General features: G+C 33.6%; 1 protein-coding gene across 1 annotated transcript in view; it reads left to right on the forward strand.

The window, feature by feature from the left end:
* The window catches only part of Erbb4 (erb-b2 receptor tyrosine kinase 4), a 988,011-nt gene that overhangs the window by 661,721 nt on the left and 301,250 nt on the right, over nucleotides 1–25,040 (forward strand). The window contains exon 4 of the mRNA XM_076932054.1: nucleotides 11,309–11,443. Within this exon, the coding sequence (XP_076788169.1) occupies nucleotides 11,309–11,443 (135 nt within the window). The remainder of the gene's footprint in view (nucleotides 1–11,308; nucleotides 11,444–25,040) is intronic.

Consider the following 25,040-nt stretch of genomic DNA (forward strand, 5'->3'; position numbering starts at 1 on the left):
ATAAGGAATGATCCTGTATGTTAATGTTAACATCTGTTATAAGTCAGAATTATGGCTACCTGTCTGTGTCCATTATCCCAGAAAGAGAAAACATTCCTCTCAAGTGCTGGACTTTGACAGAACCATCATCTCATCTTCTTAGCTACTTTAGCTCTTGATGTTTTCCTAATGTCTAATGTTACAAAGCATCTGTATTGCCTAACTTAAAATTTAATGACATTAATTCAATCTGGGAAACATAAACAATTCTAAAATAAAAAGTATATTTTACTGAATATAAAACTCATAGGCATATTATTGCTTTTTGGGATCTGTTCTACTGTGACATCAGATAGTAACCATATAAAAATTATTTTCTCAGTTAAACAAAATGTGATGTGTAGTCATGAAATATGCAGATCTACTGGTTACTAGAAAGTTTTGATGAGTTTTTCTTTCAAATAGCAAAGTATGTAACTTGAAGTCTTCGACTCTATTCTCTGAGTAAATGGAGTACCGGACTGTATCGTCTTTGTTCTGGTGTGAAAGCCTGTCTTCAACCACCTGGCAATATTACTCCAGCATACTTACCACATGTTAGTATTTGCCGTCTGTCTTATTGATATAATAAAAAAAAACCACATTAAGTGAAGCAGTCTGTGGCAAATCTCAGCATTCCACTGCACTAAGTGACTCAGATGCCTTTAGCATCCTTCTGCATTTCCCAGTGATTCATGCTGGAGACACGCCAGATCCTGACCATTGGTTCCCTGGTCACAAGGAGACTGTAAATGGATATATTATGTCTTGTGACCTGGGGATCATATATAAGTAAGAGGGGAGCTTACAATGTGTTCACAGAATGTGGCTGGAGAAGTGATAAGAAGTGACTCAGATGGTTAATTCACTAGTTGTTCAGTGCACAAGGGATACAGTGTTACAAATACTATTAGGTCCCAAGGATAATTAGATTTTAGGCAAAAGATTCTTCTAAACTGTTAATATTGTTTTACATACATGATCTTAATTTGTTCCTGCAATCCAACAGTGGATATTAATATTTTCAATTCATAGATAATAGAAAAGAAACCAAAACAAACTAGATTATAATCAACACTGATGCAGCAAACTGCTAATCACTAGCTATACAGAGCACCAGGAAATGACAAAAGTAATATAGGGAAAATTCTTCTTTATTGATTATTCTATTTATTTACATTTCAAATATTATTCCCCTTCCCAGTTTCTCCTCTGCAAACCCCTATCCAGTTCTTCTTTCCTCTGCTTCTATGAGGGTGCTCCCCTACCCACCTAACCACTCCTGCCTCCCCACTCTAGAATTTCCCTACACTGGGGCATTGGAGCCTTCATAAGACCAAGGACTTCTTCTCCCATTGGTGCCAGATAAAGCCATCCTCTGCTATATATGTGGCTGGAGCCATGGGTCCCTCCATATGTACTCTTTAGATGGTTTTTTAGTCTTGGGGAGCTTCGGGGTTTCTGGTTGGTTGATATAGTTGTTCTTCTTATGGTGTTGCAAACCCCTTTATCTCTTTCAGTCCTTCCCCTATTTCTTCCATTGAGGTCCCAGTGCTCAGTCTGAGGTTGGATGCAAGCATCCACACCTGTATTGGTAATGCTGTGGCAAAATCTCTCAGGAAACAGCTGTATCAGGCTCCTGTCAGAAAGCACTTCTGGCCATCCTCAATAGTGTCTGTGTTTGCTGGCTGCATATGGAATGGATCCCCAGGTGGAGAAGTCTCTGGATGGCCTTTCCTTCAGTCTCTGCTGTACTCTTTGTCCTGTACTTTTTTTTAGACAGGAGCAATTCTGGATTATTTCTGAGATGGGTGGGTGGCCCCATCCCTCAACTGGGGGCCATACCTAACCTCTGGATATGGTTTCTATAGGTTCTCCCTCTCCTTTGTTGGATATTTCTTCTAAAGTCATTTTTGTGGGGTCCTGGAGGCTTTTGCTTTTCTGGCATCTGGGACCAGAAAAAAACTCTTGAACATATCTCGCCATCATTTAAAGTCAGTAGAAGGCAATAAGGGGAATATACATTACTTGTGTCAGTAAATGCTAAATAAACCTAATTTGTCATTTAAAAATCATTATAAACATTCTTAAAAGACACACCTCTGATTGCATATTAACTTGAATTTTTATGTAAAATACAAATATTTTTCAGGTTTTTGGCACATATGTAACTGATATTTCATGCTTTGACAATTAACATGCACACAGAATCACTATACTTATTCAAATACACAATCCTTCTTGGTTTTCTTTAAAGATGTATAGCAATATATTCTATTAATATTCAACATAAAGTTTTACAGCTGCCTTTCCAAATGTAGAGAAGTTTATTGAGTTGTGTAGATGTTGATTTATGTTAATTTTGATATGTAATATTTTATTTATAATTTTTTATAATAAAGTTTAAAATTGCAAAAAAATACATTTAAATATCTCTGCTCATTGAAACATTTTATAGAAGTTCAAAACCAATATCTTTGTGTTACTGTATCATTAATTCTTTCAGTCTTCATTTTTATAATTTTTGTCATTGTTTTCAATATTTGTATTGCAGCATTTTTTCTGAATCATCTAGGACCCCCAATAAACACATATTTAATAGTATCTTGTATAGGATTAAAGGTCTTGATATATTAAATAAATAAAATAACTAACAATCTGAGAATCTGATAATCATCTTATAAGATTAAATTATTCTTCTTTTCTTGCTTTATCTTTTATTTGCAAGTTCTATCTTGCCAGAAACAAGCATACACATTGATGTGGTTATTACTGTCATCTATGAAAAAAATCATCCTTTCTAAAAATTCTAAAGAGAAGGAATCACACATTGTGAGAAGAGTTATTAAAACGATACAAACTAGTATAGCAGGTGAGATATTTGAAAGTGACCTTGCAGTGTATCCCACGCTTATTGTATTCAAGCTTGTAAATAAAAGGGACCAATCATGTCTGGTACTAATATAACTTTCTCCCTTTATTGGAAATGAAAACATTGAACTCTACTGATTTTTTTTCTACCAAAGCAATTGCATTTTCTAGAAACTTGGAGCAGTTATTTAAGAGGATTGTCTGCAATGAGGGATTTCTACTGAATAGAACATGAAAAGCTTTGAGCTTTATGTAAGGGAGTATTTGATTTCAATATTAAAAATCCACTAAATATCCTGTTTCATTTGTTCATCTACCTTCAATTGTGTCCATGATTGTTGTCACAACAGTGTTTGTTAATATAAATTGGAGTATGCATCATCCAATATACATGTTTTTTCATAATTGTCAATATTATTTCATTTACTTTTAAGATCTTTTTCAATATAGTTTTATTAATTTTGTTAGTTATTTTATTTATTTACATTTCAGATGTTATCCTCCTTCCAAGTTAAACTTCCTACTTCCTCCCCCATAACCTCCTGCTTTGATGAGGGTGGTTCCCTCATCAACCCACCCCTTCCCACCTTAGCACCTCTACACTGGGTGAAGTTATCCCAGACCCTTACTCTCAAAAGAATTTTGATGAATGACATATGCTACATTAATTTACCCATTGTTTGTTAATAATATCAGATAAATGTCAAATGTTTCACAGTTCTTTATAACACACTAAAATCCTCTCTTGAGAAAATAGAAATGGATCCTTTTATTCCTTTAAACTATATTTCAAATATGATATTTAAGGGGTTTATGTTAATTAGTTCTTTGGGGAAATGAAAGTACTGTATACCAATCAGATGGACAATTAGAAAACATAACATAAAAAAACTAACTAAAAAAATACAAAGAGAGTTGTGGATATGGAATAAGTACATTTCTTTATGCTCATGAGAATAAAATTTGGTGAGATTGCTTTGAGAACATAATTACTATATCCTATCAATTTCATTTCCAAATATGCATATGACATACATTTGCCCATAGATTTGCATCAGAGATCTATTTTAGGATAGTATAGCAGTACCACTCAGTAACTTAAATGAGAAAGTATGTATTGCTCATCAGTGCAGAACTGGACACACCATGATATTATGCAGCAATAAATGTGAACAAGGCAGATGAAATTTACAGATATAATGTTGAGGGAAAAAAAGGTGTTAAAATGATATATAGGCTGTTGGCATATGACAGCTCTTTGTCTCCCTATAACTATTTCTATTTGGGACTTCGAAGCATAGCATATAGTAGTTATATGACTACTATTTGTGATGTAATTAGGATCAACAGAATATAATTGAATAGGAAAGTTCCTTACAGTCACTAAGAGGCTGCATACATCCATTCATTCTTTTTCACAAGTTCTTCAGCACTGAGCATTCCTTTGACTAACTGACACCTCTGTTTTGTTTTGTTTTGTTTTTTTTATTTTGTTTTGTTTCATTTTTATATTACAGGATTTTTGTGGAAACAAGACATACTGGAATCCAGCATCTAGATGATCACATACTTTGTAATATCCTTGAACCACCTAACCAGAAAAATATATAAAATAAAAGCAAAATTGTCCCCTTTATCTCCAATATATCACCAAGTAATAGAATATTAATGTAAATAGACAAGTCAAAAACCCCTAAATTATACTAATGAGTAAATAAGTAAAGTATTATTTATATAATTGTCAAGCTTATAATAGAAACAGTGTTTTATTGGTACTCTGTCTCCAACAACCCCATTATAGAGGTTAAGATTGTACCTAGAAATAATGAGAAATATCATACAGATGGCAAGTTAAACTAAATATTAAAGTTTTATCTCATTACCTAGATTCAGTATTATTTCCTTTCTTTATACCTCAAAACTTAATATTAGAAATATCTGTTTGTCATCTATCTATCTATCTATCTATCTATCTATCTATCTATCTACTTACCAAATCATCCATACTGTAGACACTCCTCCTATCTACCCATAGTTTATACTATTATTATTTTAATATTATTTAATATTCAATAATACGATTTAATATTGTTAAATATTATTTAATATTTAATAATACTATTATTTAATAGTATTATTGTTTTAATATGCAAGAAGGATTCATATGGCAGGAGTTATGATAGGATCTGAGTTATAGAGGATCACTGGATATAAAATGAAAGCCTATGATGGCTCTTCATCAGCATATAATTATTAATTAAATATGAAGAAACGAAACAATGACAGATAGATCTTAATTTGTTCTGCAGATCAGCATATGAGATCAGAGAACAATTTATAACGTTCAGTTTTCTCATTCTACCATATGGGTTTAGGGATACCGGAATGAATCCAGGTCACTAGGCTTGACAGCAAACACCTTTATCCAGAATGTTACATTTTTGGCATTTTCTTATGATTTTGAACACAGAATGATGTACTTCATGATACTTATTCTTGATGGAACCACAGAAATATAGGGAAGATAAGGAAAATATCAAAAAAATAGATAATGTGTGAAGTCATGTGCTATGTGTCAGATGATATCTAAAATAGTTCTATGAAGGATGGTTGACCTTTACCTATCTGAGTTCGAGGCATACTACTCCAAAGAGCTTGTACTTAAGCTGAAAAACTGAAAGCTCAGAATTGTTTTTGTGTGTTCTGAAGCATTGTGAATAATCTAGAATACTATTCATACCTAGCTGTGTTCTGTTCAATTGAAATCACAGTGTTTTTGCTTTTATTTTTTTATTATTATTTGATATTCAGCCAATGGGTCTAGAAATTTCCTTTTTAAATTGCCCTGCTCTGCTTGAAAGACTGTACCCTGTTACTTTCTCACATTTGGTATTCGCATCCATGAGCTTTTGACTCTGATCACCGAGCTGAAAGATAGAGGGTTACATCACTCATTTACATTATCACCCTCTACCCCCTCCCAATACAAATGTGACATTTCAATTTTGCACACTTCAACTCTCCTTAAATCATCTGTATAAAAACTTCAAAGCTTGATTGATGATGAATGAGCCATTGTCTCCTGGAGCACCCGGTTCTCATTAGCCTTTAGAGTCTCAGCTTATTAATAATGAACCTTGAGGGCTGACCCGGTGGGCTAGCAGCAATTCATTGTGCTCCCAGCTGAAAGGTCTGGGTTTGGGAAACATACAGGAATCCACAGACCAAGTCCACTCCAGAGATGATGTATTAAGTATCACAGGTGGATGATGTGATCTATATTACTTCTGTATCATTATCTGCCAACAGACTCGTGTGGCTTAAGTTGATGACAGTGAGAAAGATATATTGCTTTGTCTCTGATAGAGTCCCAAAAATGATTGTGTAGCTTCACTTTGAAAATGGCCTTTGTGTGTCTTGGAATTTTGATTTTGAGGTTGTATGTATGTTTATCTTGAATAGGTAATATAAGTATAATATATTCAGTATTTAGATGTCTGCACTGTAACTAGACAAGTGAGATGCTTTTAACCTGTATTTTCATGGTGGTTTGCATTCTACAGTTGACCTATATGGTGCACTCCTACAAAATTAGACACTTAGATACACAGCCAGAGATTGATGTAAACTATTTCAGTCTGGTTTATTAGATTTTTATTATATCATCATGGTTAATAGTAGTTTGAGGCATATTTACTACCAATTCCACTATAGAGACCAAAGTGTCAAGGGTAACTGCATTTACTATTATAAATGCTGTTTTCAAAAGAAAAGTTTCAACCACTTTTTATATAGTAATTAGAGATAGTATATTGGGTTGGAGAAATACTTTTATCTTCCTAAAACTACTGTTAGGTCACATTCATCAGTATTTTTAGTAAGGATGTCACATCACAATTAGGCTATTTCTTATAGGTCAGAGATAAATACAAGTATTATACCACAATTTCTTTTGAAGGAATATATTTGCAAAATGTCAATGATTCTATTAAAAGAAATGATCTGGCAATTCACTATAATAACTAGTTTCTGGAAAAGTGTATATCAGAAGAATTTATTTAAATAACAAAAGCATTACCTTTGTCAGACTCATGAAAAGATATTTAAAGGCAAAGAGCATTCAAATGGCCTCGTTTTGGGATGTGAAGATACAAGTTGTTCATGTTCTCTTTCAAATGTCATATCTGCACTTTGTAACATCCTAAAAATATTTTCAGAAGCTTTATCAGGGAGATTCAGTATTGATTGTTACGGTATAATTTAGGCTTTCCCATAGTATATACTATGTAATTTGTGTAATTTTAAGGAAATTTAGATCAACTAAAATAACTCGAAGTCATCATTATTCAAGTAGTAGCTAGTAACAGAGTTTAATGTATTGAATAAGTTTTAGTTTGATATCACTAAAATGTGTTTAAGTAGCTTGTAAAGATCAAACATACTACCTACAGTCATTTAGTGTATTATAAGTTGTAGACATTTTGTATAATAAAATTTATTTTTATTTAATAATTTAACAGTAAAATTCTATATTAATATTATATTTGTGTGTGTTTAGTTTCCTTTATATGAAACAAATTCTATTAGCTATAGATTTTAAGCCTAATCTAGTGTCAGATAGTGGGATACAACCTTTACAAGCAAACGATTATTCCTGATTTAAACACAGGTTTAGTGATGTCATATAAGCTGTTCATGGGAAAGGCTAACATTTATCATTAATTTTACTTAGTCACATTGTAAATTTAAGAGAGAAGCTACAGAAGAATTTAGCTGATTAGTATTGGCATGAAATTACATAGCTTATGCTATTCATGTAATTAAAGGTTTTCATTGAGCAAAGACTATCCAATGATAGATAATGCAAAGACAATTATGAACCATGATTGTTAATTTTATGAAGCTTTGTCTAGTTATATTTAAGTTTAAAATAGTGATACACACACACACACACACACACACACACACACATATATATGGTGATGTGTTTAAGTTAAATTCTAATTTACAGCATAATGTGGATTATTACTTACTCCAAGTATGAAAAAATTATTCCAACTTTTAGTTAACATCTATTAGAAATTTTGGAGACACAAATATATTTAAATATTTAATAATATTTTATAGTAACATATGATACTTTTATATTTACAGAATATCATATTTAATGCAACTTTAACATTTATTAATGAGAATTAGGTTTTTGGGGAAAGTGTAGAAAGTATTTTCATAAAATACATTAAAAAGGCTCATAGTAGACTTTGCTCTGTCCACTGATTAAATGACCAAGACTCTACTTGTGTCATTCTTCACTTACTGTGATAGGTTTTGAGAGCAGACTGTGAGTCAACCAGGAGAAGACTACATTGAACTTCTCTACTAATTTGACAATTTCAATACTACACTCTACCTAAAAGTATACCTCTTCATCTGACTGTCAATCAAATTTATTCATTGTCCTTCCTCTCTTCTTTTTGCATAGAAATCTGTTTTTATGTCTAGATCCTAATTAATAAAGACAGACTTAAATATTATTTATTTAAACCTATTTGTAATTATTTGTCCTACCTGGCACTAACTTAAAACCTTCATAGTCAACCATAGTGCAAACATCAGGTTACTCTTTTGTTAATATATTCTTCTGGATCAGAAACCATCCCATAAAAGTTTCTTGAAAAATTAAACTAATCAAGTATTTTCTCATAAGCAATGCTATACTAATATCTTACATTTTCATAAAGTTATGAAATATGAAATCAGACAGAACTATAAAGCATATTTTAAGCAATTTTGACATTATTTCCTGATAATATTTTGGTACACCTGTTTTTAAAATGTGACATCATTTTTTTCATTAGTACATTCCTATAGATGTCAATGAAAACCTGTTTTCAGACCAGGAATTTGACATTGAAAGTAGAGAAAGGTATACATCTTAAAGATTAAAGGCAATTTCAGCCAAAACAGAGAAACTATTCAGTATTCAGAGCTAGAAATGAATAACTCTCCTGACTGGAATGGCTAGAAGGAAATGCTTGTTTTAATATCTCTCAAGGCCAGAATATCATCCAGATTGATCATGATTATGCCTTAATTTGAAATTTTAATCTGTAAGCTTGTTTTACAGTTACTCTTGTCTCTCCTCTGTATTGCTTTTCTAAGAAGCCAAGCTCTCCAATGTAATATTTCTAAGAAACAAATGTAAATAATAGTAGTTGATTAATTCTGCTGAAGAAGGAGATTTGATGAGAGTATTATTCATCATAATACAATCTGAGTCTATTTGGGAATATTCTGATAGGAAGGAGGAAATGAAGTGTATGTTTATTCCATGTGAACATTTTGAATTAAAATATGATTCATGAGGAATATGTTTTCTTTTCATAATGTTTGAATTATCACCTCTTTGTATCTGTTTTTGTAGAATTTTTCCAAATGTAAACTGAAAAATAACCTTCATTTTCTGGAGAGTAGTTAGAATACTCTTTCTTATGAAGAGTGATTCCTAGAGCCCAAGAGAATCACCCAGTGTCTCATGAGAAAGCTATTAGTATAATACATGCACACATCTTCACATTGAAACTTAATGCCAAACATTAATACAGAAATAATTTTATAATAGTCTTTACACCTCCTATCTGCTCTGAAGAAGGTTGGATGCTCAGTTCATGAAAAATAACGAACTGGGTATTAGAAAAAGAACAATGATCTAATTTCTATTTGTTTCTTTTTTCCTTATCTCTCAAGAAGTGGAAGCAACAGAAAGTGAAAAGATTGATGATGAGACTGGGTCTCAGTTTGAAAGTGGAACTCTCCGAAAAATGCAAAATAATTTTGAGGATTTTATGCATGCAAATTTTCTTTGGATGTGCCACAATTTTGCATCCTCAAATATTAGTGTTATTATGTATTCTGATACCCATTCATTTCACACTAGTTTAAGAACTCTCTTAAATATTTAGCTGGTCCAGACACACAAATGGGAAGAAATAACAATATTAAAAATAGTTTGAAGAACTGCACAAGGAAGATGTTTCAAGGCTATATAGGAGCATGGTTCTCTTTCCACACTACTATACTCAGATTGTTTGGGATTGATTGAGAAGTAGTAATTCCGTAAGCTGCTGTTTCCTCTGGCTTTCACAAAGTACCCCATGAAGATTTTTTTTGAACAATGAAATAACTTTAAAATTTTAAGGTTTAGCAACTTTAATGTCATATATTCATCATACAAAATGATGAATATCACAGATATTTTAAACAAGTACATCATGTATTTTATCTTTATTATCATTCTCCCTTAGTCTCCATCCACCTACTACTAATTCATTCTCTGTTTCTCTTCTCATTCATGATCTTGTATGTTCTTGTCTTCCTATATAGTATCTAAGTTCCACATATAAGACACAAATGCTGATATTTATCTTCTTGCATTTGACATTTAATTTAATATCATTGTCTGTAGTAGTTTAACAAATTAAACTACTACAAACAATTTGTACTACTACAAACAAATTTAACATTTAAACAAATGTCATAATTTTATTATTTGCCATAACTGAACAAAGTAGCATTTTTTATAAACAAAAAAGATTTTCTCTATCCATTTATCTCTTGGCATTTTTTTAGTTAATCAGTATTAATTGTGCAATAAAAAATAGAGTAAAATGTCATTTTCACGGATTTTTATCTCATGACTAGGTTCCAGTGTTAAAAAGAAATGATATAATATCTTGATTTGCATTATTCTTCACATTTGATAAGGTTTTTAGATGACATTGATAATATTTTCGATGACAGAATATTTTGTAATGGAGAATTTATTTTATTTTATTTATGCTAATTATTAATATGTGAACTTTAGTAAATATCAAATTGTGTTATATCTAAGAAAGATACTTTTGAAAAAGGGGAATAAAAGTCTTGAGGATTTTCAGGGTCTATGGATATGGAATGACATTTTTTTGGAATGTATTTTAATGGCTAATTAAAGAAAAACAAAGTAACAAAAGTAACAAAATTTATTAAATAATAATTAATCCACAATCTGGTATATTATGTTATCATTAAATCAAATAAAATAATAATTACCATCCATACATAATGTGTAATATTAAAACTAACTAGCAGATTATGACATATTACATATGATATTATATCTAATTCATGGTAAAGTCACAGAAACTAAAAATATGTATCAAAATGTTGAGGGTTTGTTTATGTATATTAGGTTAATTAATGGTTTTAGTCTGTACTTTTCAACCTTTTTCTAGTGTTGAAATATAGTGAATCAATTAAAATATACTTAGAAGAATCCTGGCTCCTACTGTGTCTAACATTGAAAAAAATGGAATGATTCCTTTCTGTTGGCTACCATTTTTCATAGACAAATTGATGGTTGGTTTTGTTTCCAATACAGAAATACTAAATGGTGGAGTCTATGTAGACCAGAACAAATTCCTATGTTATGCTGACACTATACACTGGCAAGATATTGTTCGGAATCCATGGCCTTCCAACATGACTCTGGTGTCAACAAATGGAAGTTTTGGATGTGAGTACCATTATCCATCATCCTTTTTATGCATTTATTCATTTATTTATTTGTGTGTGTGTTTCTCTATGTCTGACTGTCATGGTTCATGAATAGAAGTCATGGGACAACTTGTTAGAACTGATTCTCTTCATCCAGCATATAGGGCATGGGGATTGCAATCAGATCATTAACTTAAAGTCTAGAATCTACCTGATGAGCCATGTCAACAGCCCATATCACACTCTGTAGTGTCTTAAAATATTATTTTACCCTGTGCTATAGTGAGCATCCTATTCAGCATGCCACTAGTGATATTTTAACATCTGAATCTATTGAAAAGCTCACTAGTTTCTTCCTTGGGTTTTATGTCATCCTGCAAATTTCTGACTAGTACCATTCTGCTAATTATTCTCTTTCAGAATTCTCAAACCTTAATTTCTCCCAAATGCCCCATTGGTAATGTTTTATAACCATTCACAATAAGGTAATATGAGTCATTATAGGCTTCACTTATAAGAAACACTTCTACCTTCTTAGGTTTTAATCAAACATAAACTACTGAACTCTTTCTATCTTAAGGATTTTATGCTATTTCCACATGAGATAATTTATTAGATTAATAGTGTTTAATATGATGAAATATTAAACAAATAGTTTCTGAACTATCATTGAAACCTCTGCCAATGATTCTGTCTTGTATCTTTCCTTTTTATAAAGCAGACTTTGTTGTCACACATTTATTAGTACTGACGTTCGTATGAGAACTGAATCTTTATCAAGTATTAACCTGGGTTTTAAATTTCTCCTCTGTTATTATATATTTCCCACCTGAAATCATAACTGTCTCCACACAGTTCCATAATTATTTGCAATAGTGCTGATTGTGTTATGATGATTTTATGGGAAATCAAACTCCAAGGGACAATTATTAAATTTCATGATGGCCATAATAACATAATGGGGAAATATGAATGTGTTTGATCAAAACTGACAGCTGTGTTTTTAATAAAAGGCTAAAGCCTTTTTTGTGAAAGTGGGATAACATAATTTTCTTGTCATCTTTAAACAGAAATTTGTATGAGATTCTTTCTTTGTAGTTTTCAAGTTACCTACCAGGTAAAATTTCATGTGCATTTTTTTTTCATTTTTAAACCTGCTTGTGCTAACAATGGAAAAGATGTGGTTTAGAAACGACTATTGTTTTCATGTGGCCTGCAATATGAGCATATTATATAACACAGAATTTGTATTGGTTGAATGAGGGAAAGGCTTGCTGACTCTCAGATTCTCAGAATGACTAGCCTTTAAGGCATCAATGAGATCATGTAAGAATAAAGCCTGAATCAGAAGCCAGAATAAAATCATCCCACTGCCTTTGCAGGAGAAAAGGTCTATGGGGTTAGTACACATTCACAGATGGTATCGCTTTGTGTTGTTCTTTTGGAGGGCTAATTTGGATGATTGTGCCTATAATTAGGCAACTGTGACTGGACTTTTTGTTTTGCATATAAAATTTTCAGATGCCAAAATTAAAAATGCGGAAAGTATTCATAATCAATGGTCCTTTACAAATTGTTACATCGATTGTTGTCAAAATGTTATTACTTATATAGCTTTAGATTGTAAGTCATTTCATCTACTGTATAATAATTAGGTTTGAGAATAATGAATTAACTATTGTTACACATTAATTTTTATACTTTTTTGTGTTAAAGAAAAAATCAATAAATATATATATGAATATATTGATACATACATATGAATATAATCTGTGGTTTCTGTTTCACAATACACTTGTAAATAGTATGTATTTTAATTCTTATATTGGTTCTTGATAAAATGTATTTTAATAGGAATTAATATTAAAGAAGAATATATACACTCATGCTCCAAAGCTTTTAAATTTTTTCACATAAGTTTAGAGATCTGATGCATCCTACTTAAGCCCATGTGCTTAATTTCTTTTCTTGCTGCAAGTCCTAACAATAAGCACAATAGATTTCTTTCCAAGAACTGCAACTCTGCCATTGTGAGTAACACTAAATAAATCAAGAGGCTTAGTATTTTCAGTAACTTTGTGCCTGTTTTCCAGCTTTATAAACTGTGTTTTCTAGTTCAGAAGGCAGTTCTTTTCTTCAGCCTGACATAACAAGTTAAAGTTGTCCAACTGATAGTCTCTAACATAAAAATCACGTGAATCCTGACATTAAAAGCAGAAAAGGCATTTGATGGAATATGAAATCGCTCCTTATAAAGTACATGGAGGGACTTGGGATAGAGGGAGTACACCTCAACGTACTATACAAATGACAAAACTGTACACATTGTTATGCTAGATTATTTCCATTAATATCAAATTATTTCCATTAATATCAGAACTCAGACAAGGACACTTCATCCTACCCAATAATTCAAAATAGTGCCTGCAGTCTTAGATGAGAAGACAAGAGAAGGAAATAAAAAGTTGTGCTCATAGGAGAGAGGTCTTTATGTGTGCAGATGTGATCTAAAGGTGCCACATAATGGTCTTGGAGAGGACAAATATTTTTTTAGCAAAGTAGAGATATACAGAGTTAAAGCATAAACCTACCAACTTTTCTCTATACCAATTACAGCCATACTGGAAAGTAAAACAGGGAAACAATCCTTTCACAAACACACAAACAAAGCTAGTAGGTACAATAAAATCTTTAAGTTAACAACTATTAAATAATGAATTTATGAAGATATCAAAGAATTAAAAACAAAAAAAGTCCCATGCTCATGAATTGATAAAATTAATCTAGTAGAAATGATCACCTTATCAAAGACAATCTATTCATTCTGTGTAATCACAATCAATTATTAGACCTATATTCAATACATAGAAAATAATCCAAACTACTTATTGATGGATCAAAAATCCAGGGGTAGTAAAAATAATTCTGAACACTGCCTAAAAATGATTATTGAAAATATTTTGTGAGATACATTCTTAGGTACACTTTTAGGTTTCACTAATTCATAATAAAATATGGAAAATATTTTAGAGAAATCTTTGTTGTTGACATTTATTTGATATATAATTAAAATATAAAAGAAAGGCCTTTTATACCTGTTAAAACTTTTTAAAAACCTTTAAAACCTATTAAAATGATACACATTTAACAGATGTATCACATGTCCAAATTGTTTTCCAGAAGCAAATACTAGCATACCAAAGAACTGGAATGGGAGATTGACAGATTTTATATAGCATGACCTTCGCAGGCAGAATTTCATAACTAAGCATTTCTCTAAATGAGATGTTCAAATACATTTAATTGTTGAGTTTTATTATTGTATTTTTATTGAACATTCCATAGATTAATAATTGCCCTCTGCAAACATTAAACACTATATTCTATGAAAACCTTTCTTGAGCTAGAAGAGAATCAAGTCTGAAAGTATTTAACTATATTTATTATACTATCACTCAAGTAACACTTATGATATAAAAGTATTTATATGAAATAGATGTACTCTTTAAATATTGCACTTTGGCATATAGCTAATATGCAGTCATGACATATATAGACAGGCCAATTTATGTAAATCTATACACACAATCAAATTACATGATTTTTAAAAATATTTTAAAGTCAGACCATAAATTAGGGGGGAAATATAAAACACATTGGAAAATCTAAGTTTATTTACATAAGTCCAAGAACTAGCCTTATAAAACTACTATAAATTACACACACACACACACACACACACACACACACACACACACACACATATATATATATATATATATATATATATATATATATATATATATATTTTATGTGGTAAAAAAATATTTTAACTCCCTAAAAATTGTTTTTGAATTCAGGTACATCAAACAGTCCTAACAAAATGTTATTGAAAAAAAAAAACTAACATACAACCTAAGAATCTCTGTTAGAATAGACTACATTTATGCCATGTGTCAGCTCTGCTATTAATTAGAAAGTGAAGTCTTAAGATAATAACATAGTGAAATAAAGTATAATAAGATTAAATTTAAAAAATCTACCACCTTAAAGTTGGACAAAACTCAACAAGAGGAACTAAGCCCAAAAGAAGGCCCAAGTATCAGAGACCGACTGTGTCATACATTCAGGACCACATAAAGTCTCTAAACTCTTAGCAAAATTATATATCAAGAGGAACTGAGGCAGCCCCTTGCAGGGTCTGTGCATGCCATGCTGCCTCATTCTCTGTGAGTTCATAAGACCTTTCACGGTGTTGATTTAGAGGGCCTTGTTTCCTTTGTGACCTCCATCCCCTCTGTTTTTTTATACCTGTTTTGCCTCCTCTTCCATGTGTTTTGCTGAAGGATTTGATAGACACATCCTATTTATGGTTGAGTAGTTCAATGTCTGTCTCTCTGCATACTGTCTGACTAGTTCTCTGTATTTGTTCCCATGTGTTGCAGGATGAATCTCTCTTATGATAGCTGGCATTTATCTATGAGTATATCAGCATATCATTTGGAGTCATTTTATCACTATCATTTATTAATACAATAGTATTTTATTTACCTTAGGTTCCTAGGTATCTATTCTCTTGTTTGTGGTCACCCACTCAGTATCTGATATGAGTCACCTCTAGTACAGAGTCTTAAGTCATATCAGATAAGGGTTGTTACTCCAAGAATCTTTATGCCACCATTGCCCTAGCATATCTTGTAGGTAGTACACCTTTATAGATACACGGTTGGTTGCTCAGTTTGTTTTATATGTTTGTGCTTTGGTAGCATGTACCGCACTTTCCTGTACCACAGATGCAATAAAAGAGGGGAAAAAGAAAGAAAAGTATGTAACTATGTATAATAATAGTCATTTAAAATTTAAAATATCAAAACATAAGATGAAAATACGAAAGATCAAATATGTTGGAGAAAATACTTCTCCTTTTTTGGAGTTTAAGATATTTTCCCATGCTGTAGGGAAAGCTATCCTAAAGAGACACACTTTTGCCCCATCATTAAATACAGCAGATGTTTGATTCTACTGTACAGGATCTTACAACATATAGATCAGTCTTCATTAATTCCAGTAAAGTGTAAAAGTTAATTAGCACTAAATAAAACTCAAATTATGTAACAACAACAACTTAAGTGAGGTCCTAAAACTGTGAAGACATTTGTCCCTACAGCATAGAGGGTCAGAGGTGAGTGTACTCTCAGAGTTAGCACTTGAGGATAGGATGAGGAGTAAATATACTCACTTCTAGCCGATGTCCCCTTGCTCCTTTCCTGGACACCAAAGTGCACTTATTTACCCTAGGACCAAAGCTTTCAAAACAGATCCTGTTTTCGTCCTGTGTGATGACTTATTATCAGTCAACATTTTAAGCAAAAAAAAAAAAAAAGTCTATGAATTAAGGAAGTATAATTAATTTCTGAATCCTAGAAAGAAGTAATTTATTTCTTACCAGTTCTTAAGTTCACTTCTTGTGGGCTGAGAACTTTGTTCTTCATTATGTAATGGAGACTTTATTTAGCTCCTCTGAAAGTATATATCTGTCATAGCTTAACTACTATTTATTAAAAATACTTATACATGCATGAATATATATTATATAAACTGTCTAAATTTCTGAAGATTTTTCTAATTTCTTATTTCCTATCCTTGTGAGTCTCTGGATTTCCTTGGTGTTCATTATGCCTGATATTTCCTTTCTGATTTTATGATTGTTGATTTTCAGCTTTCATCTATGGTGGTCTGATAAGTTATAGGGGGTAGTTTCATTGTTATTTTATTAAATTGGATATTCTCTGTGTGACTTTTAGTTTGTATAAGAGTTTGCCTATCTTTTTATTTTCTCACAGAATCATCTATTTGTTTCATTGATTATTTGCATTGTTCTCTTTGTTTCTGATTTATTGAGTTTATAACTCAGTTTGATTATTTCTTGCCCATTACTCCTCTTGGGTATGTTTATTTCTTTGGTTCTGGAGCTTTCATGCTTGTTGTTAAGTTGCTTACTTCACTTTGTTCTAGAGTTTTCAGGTGTGCTGTTAAATTGATAATATAAGATCTCCTCCTCCTCCTCCTCCTCCTCCTCCTCCTCCTCCTCCTCCTCCTCCTCCTCCTCCTCCTCCTCCTCCTCCTCCTCCTCCTCCTCCTCCTCCTCTTCTTCTTCTTCTTCTTCTTCTTCTTCTTCTTCTTCTTCTTCTCTTCCTCCTCCACTTCCTCCTTCTCTTCCTCTTTCTCCTCTTCCTCCCCCTCATCCTTTTTGTTATTGTAGGAACTTACTTTTATGAATATCCTCTTAGCACTGCTTTTTTTGTTTCCAAAAATTTTGGGTATGCTGTGTATTCATTTTCATTAACTTCAAGAAACTATTTGATATTTTTCTTTATTTCTGTATGGACCCATTTATCATCCAATACAGAGTTACTCAGTTTCTACTAGTTTGTAAACTTTCTGTTGTTGTTAATATCCAGCTTTAATCCGTTGTGGACAGACAGGAAGCAGGGAGTTACTTTAATTTTCTTGTATCTGTCCAGACTTGCTGTGTCTGAGCATGTGGTCAGTTTTAGAGAAACTTGAATGAGGTGCTGAGAAGAAAGAATATCCTTTTGGATTTGGATAAAGCTCCGGAACCAAAGAAATAAGCATAGAGGATAACATAGCGACAGTCCTCATACGGACAATGGACACAACAAATAATACTTTTATATTTTGTTCTCTACACATACTGAAATTAGCAAGCTGCTGTATTCAAATTTGATTCCCAATACTCCCCTCACAGAAAAGAGACTCTATGTACAAATGTTCTGTAAATATCTGTTCTGTTCATTTGGTTTATAACGTCTGTTAGCTCCAGTATTTGTTTAGTTTTAGTTTGGATGCAATGTCCATGGAGGGTTGTATGTTAAAGTCTCCTGCTATCAGTGTGTGAGAGTGTCTATGGGACTTCAGCTATAATAGTGAGTGTAGGATAAAAAGAGGACTTACAACAGCTGCTCTACGTGTCCTCTCTGCAGTTCTTAAAAATCTCAATATTTTGATTTTCCCTTAAAAGGCAACATAACTGTGGTATTCTTTTTTCAAAGTCCCTTTGTTGATTTGAAGGCAGATTTATTAGCACCATTTTACTGTAAGAATCCTATGCTGGAACCTGATCAGGAAATCCTATTCTGGAGCATACACGGCAGAGTATATTTTATTTTTATTTTTATTGGATATTATATATATATTTCAGATTTTATCCTCTTACCCCCATTCCCCCCACAACCTAAGAACCTCCCATCCCTCCTCCTCATGCTTCTATGAGGATGTGAACTCCCACCTCCCCACCCTCAAATTCCCCACCCTACTCGGTATTCAGCCATCATGGGAGCAAGGATTTCCTCTCCCACCTATGTCCAACAAGGCCATTCTCCCCTACATGTACAGATGGAGTCTTGGGTCCTTCTCTATGTGCTCCCAGGCTGGTGGTTTAGACCCTGGGGAGCTCTGGTTGGTTGGTATTGTTTCTCTCCTCATGGGGCCACAAACCCTTTTCTGCTCCTTCAGTCTTCTCTCTAACATCTCCATTGGGTAACCATTAATCAGATCAGTGGTTAGCTGTGAGCATCTGCCTCTGAATGTGTCAGACTCTGGCAGACCTCTAAGGAGACAGCTATATCAGGCTCCTGTCACCATGCACTTCCTGACTTCCACATCGGTGTCTACCTTTGGTGACTGTATATGGGATGGATACCCAGGTGGAATGGTCTCCAGACAGCCTCTCCTTCAGTTTCTGTCCCACACTTTGTCTCCATATTTGCTCCCTTGAGTATTTTTGTTACTCATTCTAAGTAGGACTGAGGCATCCACACTTGGTTTTCCTTCTTCATGAGTTTCATGTGGTCTGTCAGTTGAGTCTTGGCTATTCCAAGCTTTTGGGCTAATATCTGCTTATCAGTGAGTAAATACCATGTGTGTTCTTTTGTGATTAGGTTAACTTACTCAGGATGATATTTTCTAGTTCCACGCATTTACCTAAGAATTTCTCAAATTCATTATTTTTAATAGCTGAGTAATACTCCATTGTGTAAATGTTCCACATTTTTGTATCCATTCCTCAGTTGAAGGACATCTGGGTTCTTTCCAGCTTCTGGCTATTATAAATAATGCTGCTATGAACATAGTGGAGCATATGTCCTTGTTATATGTTGGAGAATCTTCTGAGTATATGCCCAGGAGTGGTATAGTTGGATCCTCAGGTAATGCTATGTCCAATTTTCTGAAGAACCTCCGGTTTGATTTCCAGAGTGGTTCCACCAGCTTGCAATCCCACCAATGGAGGAGTGTTCCTCTTTCTCCACATCCTTGCCAGCATCTGCTGTCACCTGAGTTTTTTATCTTATCCATTCTGACTGGTGTGAGGTGGTATTTCAGGGTTGTTTTGATTTGCATTTCCCTTATGACTAAGACTAAGGATGTTGAGCATTTCTTAAGGTGGTTCTCATTCGAGTTTCCTCAGTTTGGAATTCTTTGTTTAGCTCTGTACCCATTTTTAATACAGTTAATTGGTTGTCTGGAGTATAATTTCTTGAGTTCTTTGTATATAGTGGATATTAACCCTCTATCAGATGTAGGATTGGTAAAGATCTTTTACCAATCTATTGGTTGCTGTTTTGTCTTATTGCCTTACAGAAGCTTTGCAATTTTATGAGGTCCCATTTGTCAATTCTTCATCTTAGAGCATAAGCCATTGGTGTTTTGTTCAGGAATTTTTAATTTTGATACCTGGTATCTGTCTAGAAAATTGGCCATTTCATCCAGATTTTCCAATTTTGTTGAGTATAGGCCTTTGTAGTAGGATCTTATGATTTTTTTTTGAATTTCCTCAGTTCCTGTTGTTATGTTTTCCTTTTCAGTTCTAATTTTTATTAATTTGGATTCTGTCTCTGTGCCCTCTGGTTAGTCTGGCTAAGGGTTTATCTATCTTGTTGATTTTCTCAAAAAACCAGCTTCTGGTTTTGTTGATATTTTATATAGTTCTTTCTGTTTCTACTTGGTTGATTTCAGTCCTGAGCTTGATTATTTCCTGCCGTCTACTCCTCTTGGGTATATTTGCTTCTTTTTGTTCTATCACTTTCAGGTGTGCTGTCAAGTTGTTAGTGTATGCTCATTCCAGTTTCTTTTTTTAGGCACTTAGAGCTATGAGTTTTCCTTTTAGTATTGCTTTCACGGAATCCCACAAGTTTTGGTATGATGTGTCCTCATTTTCATTTAAATTCTAAAAAGTGTTTAATTTCTTTCTTTATTTCTTCCTTAACCAAGTCATCATTGAGTAGAGCATTGTTCATTTTCCACATGTATGTGGGCTTTCCATTGTTTTTGTCATTACTAAAGACCAGCCTTAGTCCATGGCAGTATGTTAGGGTACAAGGAATTATTTCTACCTTTTTGTATCAGTTGAGGTCTGTTTTGTGGCCAATTATATGGTCTATTTTGGAGAAGGTTCCATGAGGTGCTGAGAAAAAGGTATATATATGTTTTTTTTTTGTTTTAGGATGAAATATTCTATAGATGTCAGTTAAATTCAATTTTTTCATAACTTCTGTTAGTTGCATTGTGTCTCAGTTTAGTTTTTGTTTCCATGATCTGTCCATTGCTGAGAGTGAGGTGTTGAAATCCCCACTATTATTGTTTGAGGTGCAATATATGCTTTGAGCTTTAGTAAAGTTTCTTTTATGTATGTGGGTGCCTTTGCATTTGGGGCATAGATGTTCAGAATTGAAAGTTCATCTTGGTACATTTTTCTTTTGATGAATATGAAATGTCATTCCTTATCTTTTTTGATTACTTTTTTGGTTGAAAATCGATTTTAATTGATATTAGAATCACTACTCCAGTTTGTTTCTTGGGACCATTTGCATGGAAGTTTGTTTTCCATCCTTTTACTCTAAGGTAGTGTCTGTCTTTTTCACAGAGTTGCATTTCCTGTATGCAGCAAAATTCTGGGTCATGTTTATGTATCCAGTCTGAGAGTCTATGTCTTTTTATTGGAGAATTGAGTTCATTGATATTAAGAGATATTAAGGAAAAATTAATGTTGCTTCCTGTTATTTTTGTTATTAGAGGTGGAATTATGTTTGTGTAGCTATCTTCTTTTGGGGTTGTTGGAAGATTACTTTCTTGCTTTTTCTAAGTTGTAGTTTCCCTCCTTGTGTTGGAGTTTTCTACCAATTATCCTTTGAAGTGCTGGATTTGTGGTAAGATATTGTGTAAATTTCATTTTGTCATGGAATATCTCGCTTTCTCCATAAATAGTGATTGAGAATTTTGCTGAGTATAGTAGTCTGGGCTGGCATTTGTGATCTCTTAGTGTCTGTATAAGTCCAAGATCTTCTGGATTTTATAGTCTCTGGTGAGAAGTTTGGTGTAATTCTTAAAGGTCTGCCTTTATATGTTACTTTACCTTTTTCTCTTACTCCTTTTAATATTTTTTCCTTTGTTTTGTACATTTGATGTTTTGATTATTATGTAATGGGAGGTATTTCTTTTCTGGTCTAGACTATTTGGAGTTCTGTAGGCTTCTTGTATGTTAATGGACATCTCTTTCTGTAGGTTAGAAAAGTTTTCCTCTATAATTTTGTTGAAGATATTTACTGGCCCTTTAAGTTGGGAGTCTTCCCCCTCATCTATACCTAGTATCCTTAGGTTTGGCCTTCTCATTGTTTCTTGGATTTCCTGTATGTTTTGGGTTAGTAGCTTTTGTATTTTGCATTTTCTTTGACAGTTGTGTCAATGTTTTCCATGGTATCTTCTGCACATGAGATTCTCTCTTCTATCTCTTGTATTCTGTTCGTGATACTTGTGTCTATGACTCCTGATCTTTTTCCTATGTTTTATACCTCTAGAATAGTCACTTTTGGTGATTTATTGTTTCTACTCCCATTTTTAGATCCTGGTTGGCTTTGTTCAATTCCTTCACCTGTTTGGTTGTGTTTTCTTGCAATTATTTAAGGGATTTTTGTGTTTCTTCTTTAAGGGCTTCTACCTGTCTACCTGTGTTCTCCTCGAGTTCTTTAAGAGTGTTATTTATGTCCTTCTTAAAGTCCTCTATCATCGTCATGAGAAGTGATTTTAATTCTGAATCCTGCTTTTCGGGTGTGATGGGGTGTCCAGGCCTTGCTATGATGGGGACCTGGATTCTGATGATGCCAAGTAACATTGGATTTTGTTGTTTACTTTCTTGTGCTTGCCTTTCTCTTGTGCTTGCCTTTCACTGTCTGGTTAAATCTAGTGCTACCTGTACTCACTTTCTCTCACTGGAGCCTGCCTTTCCACTTATCTTGCTTGTGTCTGAACTCCTTAGGATCCAGATGCCTCTGTGATCTTGTAGTCCTGAGCTCTAGCTGCTCTGAGTACAGTGGCTCCTCTAGGATGTTTCAGGATATAGTGTCAGACCAGCTAGGTGTCAACTGCTCTGTGTGCAGTGTCTCCTTTAAGATGTCTCAGGGTATGGGTGCCCACTGCCCTGAATACAGTGGCTCCTCTAGGATGTCTCAGGATATGTTGTCAACTGCTCTGGGTTCAGTTGCTCCTCTAGGATGTCTTTGGGTATGGTGCCTGTTGCTCTGAGTTCAGTGGCCCCTCTAGGATGTCTTGGGATACAGTGTCCACGTGGGAGCAGACCAGGCAGGTGTCTGCTCCAGGCACCAGGCCCAGGCAAGGGGTGGAAGGGGAGTGGTATTCCACAGGGATGGGGTTTGGGTGTGGCAGAGTATATTTTAAATTTAAACTCAGTATTTATATTTCCTTTAATAATAAACATTAAGCATAGTTAGTTATCTTTTATGCATTTAATTATTTATTTATTCAAATTAGTTATCTTTTAATTATATATTGAATTTTTATTACTCATTTTATTAATTTTTATTAATAACATTTATTCATTTATTTATTAATTAATTTTTATTAATTATTTTTATTCATTTACATTTCAAATTATATCCCCTTTTCTGGCTACTCCTCCACAAATTTCCATTCCATCCTTCTTTTTCCCCCTCTGTTTTGCCTCTATAAGGTTCTCCTCCACTCACTAACCCACTCCTGCCTCACTGCTCTTAGCTTCCTCCTAAGCTGGGGTATCAAACCTCCTCAGGACCAAGGGCTTCCCCTTCCATTGATGTCAGATGAAGCCATTCTCTACTAAATATGTATCTGGAGCCATGGCTCCCTCCATGTATACTCCTTAATGGGTGTTTTAGTCCCTGGGAGCTCTGGGTGGTTTAGTTAGTTGATATTGTTCTTCCTATGGGGTTCCTATCTCTTTCAGCTCTTTCAGTCCTGCCCCTAGCTCTTTCACTGGGGTCCTCAGGCTTAGTGCGATGGTTGGGTTTGAGTATCTGCATGTGTACTGGTTAGGTGCTGATAGAAACTTGTGTCCTGGGAGCATCTTGCCTCCCTGGAGTCTGGGACTTACTAGTAGGTACCCCCATTTCCCCAGCCACCAGTGCTACATGTTTCTATTCAATTTTCTGACCCTCTGTACTTCTCTTCTGTCCTTTCCTGATTCTGTCCATCTTTATCCCTCCCCATCCTCTCTCCCTCCCAGATTCCTTAGTTATATTTTTTTGTTGTTGTTTATTTGTTTTGAAACAAAGTCTGATAGATCAGGGCAACCAGAACCATGTGAGGGGTATATGGTAGGAATTGATTAGGAAACAAAAAGGATAACTGTTGCAATTAAATTACAGTTTCAAAAAAGAAGAGTTAAATTTCTATAAAGCCAAAGACTCATCACAAGTGGGCAAAGAAAACATTCTGATTCAAATCAGGTATTCATCAATAAAGAGATTTATCAAGCAACACAAAGTTATTTTTTTAAAAGAAGCACAGATTGCAGATAACACCTATTTGGTGTTTTCAAGCAAGTGTGTGAATTGGATGTCAGCCACACCAGCTAGTCAGTGGTACCCTCTTGCTTCATTCTGATTTGTTTAGATGGTGGGAAGAACTGTGTCTGTCCTGCTCTGCAACCCATCAGCACAGATTTTGTTACTGTGTGAATTACCATCTTTTTTTCAGTCAGAGACTTCAGGAACTCAGTTTCACGATGTATTAGTATTTTCAGGTTTTTATGTCCCTTCTCTATTTTCTCTAATTTTTAACATTTTAATAAAGTTTTGAAGCAAAGAAAGCTGCTTACATATAATCAGAACATTTGAGGGAAGACATTCATATAGCCTCCTTTTAGTGACACGTTGAAAGCTATACACATGTCTTTCCTCTCCTATTCCCCTACCTTTTTTTGACCTCTTTCTAAACCACTTTCTTCCCAGTATTTTCAGGAGAGATGGAGGGGAGCCTGCTGGCTTCCTCAGAGAGTAGAGACAGAGACTGTCCTATCTCTACAGGGACTTTGGTGAAGCTGAATAAGGAGATCAAGCTGCTTACCCACTAAAAAAGCTTTTGAACCTAACGTGTTGTTGGTAGCCCGATGCAGCTCTTGCTTAATTCTCCTGCCTGGAAAGAACAAATTATGTTCTATTTAGAGGTGATTCTCTTGCCAATTGAAAGTGCTCATTTTAAGTAGTGAAGAAAAAAATTGAGAGGAAATTATACAGTGACATTTCTCTTAAAGTTCTATTTAAAAT

The sequence above is a fragment of the Arvicanthis niloticus genome, chromosome 3, assembly GCF_011762505.2.
Source record: "Arvicanthis niloticus isolate mArvNil1 chromosome 3, mArvNil1.pat.X, whole genome shotgun sequence".
Classification (NCBI taxonomy): Eukaryota; Metazoa; Chordata; class Mammalia; order Rodentia; family Muridae; genus Arvicanthis; species Arvicanthis niloticus.